Source organism: Sprattus sprattus (genome assembly GCF_963457725.1).
Source record: "Sprattus sprattus genome assembly, chromosome: 18".
NCBI lineage: Eukaryota > Metazoa > Chordata > Actinopteri > Clupeiformes > Clupeidae > Sprattus > Sprattus sprattus.
This window is the reverse complement of record NC_137916.1, coordinates 28,502,349-28,512,348: the sequence shown is the minus strand read 5'-3', so window position 1 is coordinate 28,512,348 and position 10,000 is coordinate 28,502,349. Positions and strand designations below refer to the sequence as shown.

Here is a 10,000-nt window from a genome sequence, read left to right as displayed (position 1 = left end):
CGGCGGTGTGTCAGTAACACAATCTTTCTTCATGTGAACCTGCTCAAAACAATGGCTTTAAAGAGAACAACAGACCACGGCGTGGGGAAACAATCGCGTCCCCCCAAGACTTGGGTATTAGGGTTCGGTCTGTGGTGGGCTCTGCTGAAACAACATGGCTGTTAATGTACCTAAGACCTCTCTGGAACCCAAAGCAAAGATTTGTGGGCTTTAACCACTACTGAAGGATTCCGTTTCTCCAGTGATCTTAGAAGAATTTAATTAAAACCCCTTCAACAAAAATATGAAGCCTTTCCCTTATTGACTGTATCCCACTCATATCATATCATCTGCTGTAATTACATTCTCTATTTTAATAAACCTTTCACAGTGTGTGTGTGTTTGTGTGTGTGTGTGTGTGTGTGTGTGCTCGGTCATGGGCAAGTGTCCCAGCGGTCTCCCTGTTATTAAACATGTCTTCCGTGTTCACACATGTTGCTGTGGGCTGCCCGTTTATTTGCCTTCAAAATCTGTTGTTAAAGCAATGTCCTTTTCCCATATCCAGTGTTGAAGAATAATAAACGGGGATCTGACCGAGCCCCCTCGCTGAAAGTGTGCATCATTAGCGGGGCAATTTAGGCCCCAGGAGGGAGCGACCATTTGGTGAGCCGCAGGAGAGCTGGTTGTTTTCTCTCTGTAAGACTTTATTTATTTATTTGCTTGTTTTTTCAAATTTGTATTATTATTTTTTTTGCAATGTTTATGTATATACTTGAATCCTATTCCTACTACCTTGGTGCTTTGATAATTGAATTTCCCTCACAGGATTAATAAAAGTTTATCTACTATCTACTATTTATATAGCACATTTCGTACAAGAGTTGCAATTCAAAGTGCTTTACATAAAATCAATAAAAGCAAGCAGCAGGAGCAATAAAATAATGCTCAACATCGTATCAGAACCTGATGTTCTGATAGGCTTCTTGAAATATTAAAATCATAATAAAAGGAATAAAACCCCTCTGCTTGGTATTTAGCTCAGTCGAAACCATAGTGCTGCTTCATAGATTCCGTCTTACCCTTTTTAACATTTTCCCTAGCTATGCTTCCCCGCCCACAGACTGCGTGAATAACGACCGCGTACCAACCCTCTGAGGTTTGGAGAGGTTGTTGTTTTTCTCAACTAGCTGGTATACGGCTCTGTCACAACATGTCTGTACATTTAATATGAACTGCCTACTAAACTGCCAGACACAAAAACAGTTACTTCTCTTACCGTCTCACTACTGAACAACTAACCCATAGTAGCATATATATTTATCCACTGTAGCATACTATATATTTATCCCTGCACTTCTTGCACTCTCCACTTCTTCTTTGCACTATTGTTGTAACAATTCACTGCTCCTGTATATTCTTTCTAAAACTTCATAGACCATTGCACTGTTTTTGTTTTGTATTGTGTTGTAATGTATATTTTTGTGTGAGCACATTGAGAACCAGCTTACCAAGTCAAATTCCTTGTTTGTGTAAACTTACTTGGCCAATAAAACCTGATTCTGATTCTGATTCTGATTCTGATTCTGATTCTGATTCTACTTCTACTAGACAAGGCCCAAAAAAATAATCACACAAAGATGGCAAAGTTTCTCAGCGATAATGCTTCTTTATTTCAAAAGCTAAGTGGTTTGGCACCACGGAGAATTCAATGGGAGCGACAGCAGGGACACAATCCCTGAGACGCAAACATTTCAGTCGAAGAATCCAGATACTGGAATATAAGTTATATCAGCACATTTTTAGAAAATCATTTTTAAAATCGTCAAAGACATGTCTGACGCAAAATTGACAAAGAGAATCAATGCATACACAACCTAAACATTTATGTACAAAATACAACTTTTTTTTTAAACAATTCACAGTAAATAATTACTGCCTTACAACGAGATATACAATGAAACCCAATATGGGTCGTCTGCACAGAGGAAGGGAACCTGTGTGCATGTGTCACCAGCATTGCTCCAGCGAAGCGCTCATCCCGACCACAACCTCAGAAGGAGCGGAGCGGTGGGGAATTAAAACATGGCCAACATCCACTCAAATGACCAAAGGGCAAATATGGGCCATCTGACTAACTTGTGCAAAGACTGAGAAAGCAGCACAGGAAGGTTAAACATGTGCGTTCTTTAGGTATTTAGCTGCCTTTGATTGAGATAAAGTTATGCATCCATTTCAGACTGTGGAGCGTGCATAGGTGTCTGGGCTCTGCGTAAGGCACACCCTGTTAATCACCTGCTAACGAGGTGTAAACAACTTCTAACGAGGTGTAAACAACTTCTAACGAGGAGCTTCGCGGGAGCAACAACCAGCTCAGTCAAGCTGTGCAATTTTCACATTAATATATCTTTGAGCAAACAAGCAATGGATCGTGACATTACATCAAAATCTCTAAGGTATAAGTTATGTTGCTAAGATTGTTTCAAATGCATGGAATGGCATTAAATAGCATAAGAAAATGTAGAGATTCTGGGTTATGTTACATTTAGCATGTTTCAGCCTTAACATAAACCTAACGCATCTATCAATGCATTAGACCAATAGAGAAAGGGAAAGTGCCTGGTCCCAATATACCACAGATTGACATAACCTGAGGGTACATTTAGAAAACTGCCTATTGCCAGCTCAAATAATAAGTCAATGTTGAAAAACTAACTTTAGCTATAACACTGACATTTTAACAACAAAAGCACAAATGTTAAACTTCATGTAAATATATGTGTCCGGAGTCTTTTGAAATGATAATACCACAACAAATATTCATGAACATCCCCTGTATAAAATCATTTCCCCTAAGTCTCTAAGACAGAGACCCTTTTCCATGAGTCGGAACTCAAAAGGACAATCCTGAGTCCGTTTAAAAATAAAACATTTAAAAGAATTCCAAAAAATTAAATGAATTAAACTGGGGTACAAAACGACGCACATGAAGCTGGCAAAAAGGCTTGGATACATGCATAAACAGTACATTCTATGAGAATTGCAAAATACCAAGAAAAAAAGAAGAAATTACAAGCAATTAATGTTTTAGGACACCAAAAAAAAGCGCACAATTGATTGCCTGCGAAGCTTCGAAGCTAAAAAAAAAAAAGCACCTCCCCCGCTACAGGGGGCGCTGCGCCTAACTCCACTGACCCTGAGTCAGGGCCGAGGGAGGGGAAGCACAGGCACCAGCCGGGGAAGGAAGTGTCCAGAGGGGGCGGGCCGCACAGCAGCCCAGATTAAAGTAAAGAACATATCAGAGGCCATGCGCCGCTGCAGCAACACGTGCAGCGTACACGCATGGTCCCAATACCACACGGGTCCCTCCTGCCTGTCAGATACCGAGGCAGAGGCGGGACGAGGATACACATCACGGAGCCGGTCGCCATTAGTAGGCAACCTGAGGAGGACACCAGGGAGTATCCGGATACAGGAAACAGTGCACTGACTTAAACCTGCCAGACAGAGACAGAGACAGAGACAAAGGTGAGTGAGTCTGATAAGATAAAATATTCATTTTGTATTATATTTTTAGTTGTAGTTGGAGGTTGAAGGTACACGTCTGTGGTCTGGTAAACCACAAAAGATATACTTTAATAAATAACTAAAATATTCATTTTATATTATATTTAAAGTTGTAGTTGGATGTTGAAGGATACACATCAACTACTAGACGCCGTTATTTTAATTTTTTATTTCAGGTTTCTAAGTGGCTTTTCATTTTTTTTTCTCCTCTTTTGGATGATTGTGCTTTTCCGAAGGTCATGCTGTGAACATCTGATGCAACAAGATGAGACATCTCTCTCGCTCACCTGGATGGGTCCTCCTCAACCGGAAAAGCTCCTTTCATGTTGATGATATTCCTCTTGTTCTCAAACATTCCATAGCTCAGTGTGACCTGAGAGGGGAGGCAACGCACGGAAAAATGAACATCCTGCCCACACGAAACAGAATTCCCCACACGAAACAGAATTCCCCACATCCAACTGCACTGAACACACAAGACACTCTGAGATTCCTCTGAAGGAAAAGTGTGTTAAAAATAAAATGAATTATTATTACAAGAGATTACATTTAGCAGACGCTTTTATCCAAAGCGACTTACAAGGATGTATACACATTTTACATTTACACTGATGGCACACTGCACATCAGGAGCAATTAGGGGTTCAGTGTCTTGCTCAAGGACGCTTCGACAGGGAATCAAACTAACAACCTTCTCATTACTAAACGACTTCTCTACCTCCTGTACCATTGTCATTGCGTTCTTTAGAGATTCTTCTGAAGTGCGTTAAAAGTAAAATTAATTATTATTATTATTACAAGAGATTATTACAATTGCCTTTTTTTTTGCACTACCATAACCTCACTTTATAAGGAAACTTATGCTGCTATATGTTTCTCTGTATGTTCTACTTAGTATTAGGTAATGTCCTGTCTTATCTGTTGTGCCTGTGCACTTTATATGTTTCACCGTAGGAGAGTGGGAAACGTTCTTTCGATTACTTTGTATGTCTTGACATTTTAAATAATTGACAATAAAACTACTTTGACTTTGACTTTGAGAGATCCCACACAAGCATTCCCCCAGATGGGCTCTCACCTGTTTATGGAGCTCAGATCTGGACACCTGCTGCAGGTTCTCCAGGTGGGAGTGGAACAGGTTGCTGCGGGTCAAAGGAACGCCCAGCACGGACTCGATGATGTAGCCCACGGTGCAGTCGTCCGGGAGACGGATCTTCTCCGCCGTGTTCATAAAATGGCCACCGCTGAGAGGGCAGAGGGAAGGGAGGGAGGGAGGGAGGGAGGCGTTAGTCTCAGAATGTGTGGAGTTTCTCTCAACTGAATCTAAATCACGAAATCACTTAATCTAAATCATGAATCACTTAATCTAAATCACGAGATTATTTAATCTAAATCATAAATCACTTAATCTAAAATCATGAAATCACTCAATCTAAATCACATAATCTAAAATCACGAAATCACTGAATCTAAATCACAAAGTCTAAATCAGCGCTGAGATCTTGACTCACCTCGCCCATGGGCTCATCTTCAGAGCCAAGCCACGGCTCACGCAGAAGCCTGCGCCTCCGGTGGCAAACCAAAAGTTGACGGGTCTCTGAAATAGAAATAACGGAAAGCCCAGTGAACACTTCTTCCTCTCACCGTTGACATAATGACCCCATGTAAGACCCGGCCACTTCTCCTTTCCTGTTCTAAGTAAACCGCATGTGGAAGTTGCGTCACTTTCAGATCCGCTTACCATCTTGTTGTCTCCGAGCCTCTCTGTGGCCTCGATGGGCCTGTCCAGGCTGGGCTTGCCCAGGTACATGTCCTGGGTGTGGAGGTAGTTGGACAGCAGCTTGACCAGTGTCCTTACGTTTACATAGTTGTCATCGTCCACGTGACAGAACCACCTGCAGGAGAGAGATGAGAGGTTAGAGCGTGTCCCTGTCAGACGGGGACACCCCCTGAGGGACAGGTACCCCAAAAGGACCTCTCTGATGCTGTCACTTGGAGTTCTTACTTTTTATCAGGAGTTCTACTTATATAAATATTTTTATAATAATATTATATTTGATAAAAGACGCCACTTTGTGCTTCCTTCAAGCCAAAGTTGAAAAGTAAAAAAAAAAAAATGTAAAGACCTAACTATAAAGGTCAAAAGAGTGGGCGACTCACTTTTTCCCGGACTCGATGAACTTGTCGTACTCCACGGCCATCTTGCAGGACAGGGCTTGGCGGCTGTGCGCTGCTGAGCAGTTGGTGTTGATGGCGTGGCTCCCTGCATGAGCGAGACAGTGGAGAGAGAGACACAGAGGCTTAGCCTTCATGCTAAACTTGACTAATGCCCATCCCTTGTGAGCAATCACACAAGTCAGGAGCCTTAATACCATCTGCCCTGGCTAGAGACATGAGGAGGAGAGGGAGCTAGCTCTATCCCCAGGAGCTTAGAAGCAAGATTTTCACGGGGGGATTAGGTGGATGGTTTCACAAAGTCGAAAATATGCACATTTTCAAAAGGGGCCAAGAATGTCTGGATCCTGTTTTTGGACAGAGATGTTAAAGTGAAAGGGGAACAAAAAAATAAAAAACACACACACACATACCGACTTTCTTCTTCAGCTCTTCATCCTCGCCATCCGTGAAGATGTATGTCTGGAGGGAAGAAAGGAGGAGAAAGAGGAGATCAGACATGTTTTCAGATCTTTCTCTGGACTCAAACAAGTTTCCCCCCCCATCCCGGATCCGTGACTCCACGCTGCAGTGTGTGAATGCGCGCCCCTCCAGCGAAAATCGAATTCCACACCACGTCCCGGCCGTCTTTTGTGCGCCATAGATCTAATTCTGTCTGATTAGGAGGCATTGTTTCTCCTTTTTACACCATGGAAAAACTCAGTGAGTTAAACAAGCCAAGGGAGACTCACTGAGATAAAGGCCTCTTGTGCTGGCTTTCAAACTCTCCATGGCAACCTCTCTGGCACTCCAAAGCATCCCAGACACAGGACAAAGAAGGGGAGCAGACACCCGCCCCCCCCCCCCCCCCCCTCCCCCTCCCTACCTCCCTCCCTCTCCAAAATCCACCCCACACCCCAACTCAAACTCAACTTCAGATGTAGAAAATGGGATACGGGAAAAACAGCACAGATCGAAAACATCCTCCAAAAAAAAGAAGAGACATTCCTAAGACACTCAAAAATAGAACCTAGGAAGTTCTTTGTGCTCCTAGCCCAGAGTAAAAGTCACCCGACCATTAGCTTTGCTACCCAGGCCATTCAACCTGCCAGTGCAGCTGCAGCAGCAGCCTGTTGGTTTAAGTTAACAGGCTAGCCCTGGCCCTTGTGTTTGTGTGTGTGTGTGTGTGTGTGTGTGTGTGTGTGTGTGTGTGTGGTTTAAGTTAACAGGCTAGCCCTGGCCCTTGTGTGTGTGTGTGTGTGTGTGTGTGTGTGTGTGTGTGTGTGTGTGTGTGTGTGTGTGTGTGTGTGTGTGTGTGTGTGTGTGTGTGTGTGTGTGTGTTGGTTTAAGTTAACAGGCTAGCCCAGGGTGGACTGAGACTGAGCCCTCCTCCCTCTCGGCACACTTTAAACGGCAGGGTGAGGATTAAGCGTTCCTTTGTGGCAGATAAGACAGAGCAGGTGCGAGGCACCACTCAACACTGGAGCCACTCAAAGGGGCCCCATTCACCCACACGCCTCGCACCGCGCCGCCCTGATAAGAGAGCCGCCTGCCCTGGCCCTTGTGTTTGTGTGTGTGTGTGTGTGTGTGTGTGTGTGTGTGTGTGTGTGTGTGTGTGTGTGTGTGTGCCGTTAATCTGTTTGCATTTCACTTCAGGTGAGACAGCACCTGCCGTGCGCTCCTTTATGGCAGACACGTGTCCAGACAGGCGTAGGCCCGGTGGTGTGTCAGTGCTTACTTCTGACACACACGCAAGCGAACCCCCACACACACACACACACACACACACACGCACACACACACACATACAATTCTTTCAGACAAACTCCCCCTAATTGATAACTTCAATGCTCTTTTGTCATAGGAAAACCGACATGAGTTCATGGCAGAGGCATTCTCCCTTACACACACAGACACACACAGACACACAGACACACACACACACACACACACACACAGCAAACATGACTGCATTCACCCATTCTTCTCTCCACACTCCTTTGCTCTACCTTGAATACCCGCGAGCCCGTGTGTGTGTGTGTTTGATGGGCTTGCAGAGCAAACTTTGAGCAGATGCTGTGCGAGGTGCGGACCTCGGGGCCCGGGGCCCGGGGGCCTGCTGTTTGTTTAGGGAGAAGCTGCCGGCGGCTCCGCTGAAGGGATCAGAGGGAAGGGAGGTGAGGGGGCCGGCCAGAGAGAGAGAGATGGAGAGAGAGAGAGAGAGAGGGAGAGAGAGAGAGAGAGAGACAGAGGGAGAGAGAGGGAGAGACGGCCGCTGTTTGCTTAAAAGTTCCACTGAATGGCCTAATCACCGCGGGGCAGCTGCCAGTGCTGCCCTGGGTACTGACAGAGCAGGCAGGGGAGAGCGCACAACCACACTGCTGATTAGTAAATTGAAAATCTGTGTGTGGTCATTCACCCCACAACCGCACCCCCCCCCCATCCTCCCCCAAATCCCCCACCACCCTCTCTTCCTCCTCCTCCACCCCCCTCTCTCCCTCCCTCCCTCCCTCCCTCTTCGCCCCATTGGGAGCTTGTATTCTCTGGCCCTCTTCAGCAGAACAATGAGGTGTGTTTTCATGCCGGCTAAAGCCTACCAGTGGGTAAATTCTAAATATGTTTGCGGTCATTTACATACAGCTGCCGCGGTTAACTAAAGAGGACCCCTCTCAGAGGGCACCACAGGGCATGATGCTTTTGTCTTTCTTTTCTCTCTCTCCACTCTCTTTCTCCCTCTTTTTCTTTCTCTCTCTCTTTCTTTCCCTCATGCTCTCTTTCATACACAGCATTAAAAAAAAAGCATAAAAAGAATTTCGAATTTAGCCAACTTAAAAAACAGCAGAGCATGAGCGCATCAGTTGGGTCGGCATCGTTAATAACACGTCGGCTTGACTGGGAAATGTAGTTTTTGTTATCGTTGCTTGACTGGGAAATGTAGTTTTTGTTATCGTTGCTTGACTGGGAAATGTAGTTTTTGTTATCGTTGCTTGATTAGCCCTGCACACATGAAAGCGCTGCAGGGCCTTTGCCACGCAAACTACGCTAAATGACACCGGGGCGGGCGTGAAGGAGAGGGCAGGGGCCGGCCCGGGGCGAGTGCGCCCTGTCTGCCCACCACAGGATGGAGCCTGGCAGGGCCCTGTCTCTGCCCCTCGTACCCAGCCTGGAGCCTGGAGCCTGGCTGTCTCCAGCTCTCTCCAGGAAGGAAAGGGAAGAGCCAATCCCCTTCCGTCATTAGCCACCAAAGACCACACTTCCCTCTCCTGACTGCCACACACACACACACACACACACACACACACACACGCACACACACACACACACACACACACACACACCCTCTCCTGACTGCCAGGGCTGGTCCACCGGCCAACAAGCCAAACATAGAAGCCAGCTTTTTTTCCCTCCCCTGTCCCCCTTAACCTCTACCCAGGCTTTTTTTTTCAGAGAGGGGGGGGGGGGGGGGGGGTGTCTGGACTCTCTGAGTCACTTTCAGATTTATGGTGATGATGTTAATGGAACAGCTACCGAGAGACTCCTCCATCAATATACTGCGGCATGGTTGTGCTTGCCCCTGTGTGCTCAAAGCAAGCAGCCCCTCTCCCTCTGTCTCTCTCTCTCTTTCCTCTCTCTCCTCTCTCTCTCTCTCTCTCTCTCTCTCTCTCTCTATCTCTATCTCTCTCTCTCTCTGCATGTGTCTGTCTCTCTCTCTCCTCTCTCTCTCTCTCTCTCTCTCTCTCTCTCTCTCTGCATGTGTCTCTCTCTCTCTCTCCTCTCTCTCTCTCTCTCTCTCTCTCTCTCTGCATGTGTCTGTGCAAATAGAGGGCCCAGGCGGGCCGGAGTGTAATCAGACACCGGATACCACTGCACAGGCTGTTCCCTCACTCACTCACTGCTGTGTTGCTCCCTCACTGGGGAAGCTGCATTGTTCCAGGGGGGAGCTCTGGAGAAACACCGGACGCAAGGAGCTGACGTGCTAAACAATCCTACCAGCAGTGAATCAGAAAAAAAAACTAACTCAGTATCGTCAGCATATTGTTTTGCACTAGAATGAGTTTATTGTGTTGCTCTATGCTGTGTGGACCACAGTCATTTTCACAAACACTTAAAATAAAGTATAATATAAAGTTGAATTCACTCTCAAGGCAATGTCAGTAGCTAAGCTCTTTCTACAAGGGCATTTGAAAATTAGGTAAATTATTTTATTTCAGTTATAGGACATAACATCCAAATCTACTTTTTACTATTTGACTTTACTGTCTAACTGACCCTGATCATTCATCTGTTTTTTTTTCCCAGGCAT

At 45.5% G+C, this 10,000-nt stretch overlaps 1 protein-coding gene across 2 annotated transcripts in view; it reads right to left on the bottom strand.

Moving 5' to 3' along the window:
* Positions 1-1,725: 1,725 nt before the first annotated feature.
* Positions 1,726-10,000, bottom strand: part of lfng (LFNG O-fucosylpeptide 3-beta-N-acetylglucosaminyltransferase) — an 11,748-nt gene continuing 3,473 nt past the window's right edge. Inside the window, exons 2-8 of one of the 2 annotated variants that reach the window (XM_080857174.1) lie at positions 6,132-6,180; positions 5,704-5,806; positions 5,285-5,438; positions 5,055-5,140; positions 4,622-4,787; positions 3,831-3,916; positions 1,726-3,473 (exon numbers count right to left, since the gene is read on the bottom strand). In XM_080857174.1, coding sequence (XP_080713300.1) covers positions 3,407-3,473; positions 3,831-3,916; positions 4,622-4,787; positions 5,055-5,140; positions 5,285-5,438; positions 5,704-5,806; positions 6,132-6,180 — 711 coding nt within the window. In that variant the 3' untranslated portion in view covers positions 1,726-3,406. Of the gene's footprint in view, positions 3,474-3,830; positions 3,917-4,621; positions 4,788-5,054; positions 5,439-5,703; positions 5,807-6,131; positions 6,181-10,000 lie in introns of both variants that reach the window. The other variant, XM_080857173.1, reaches the window with a different exon arrangement.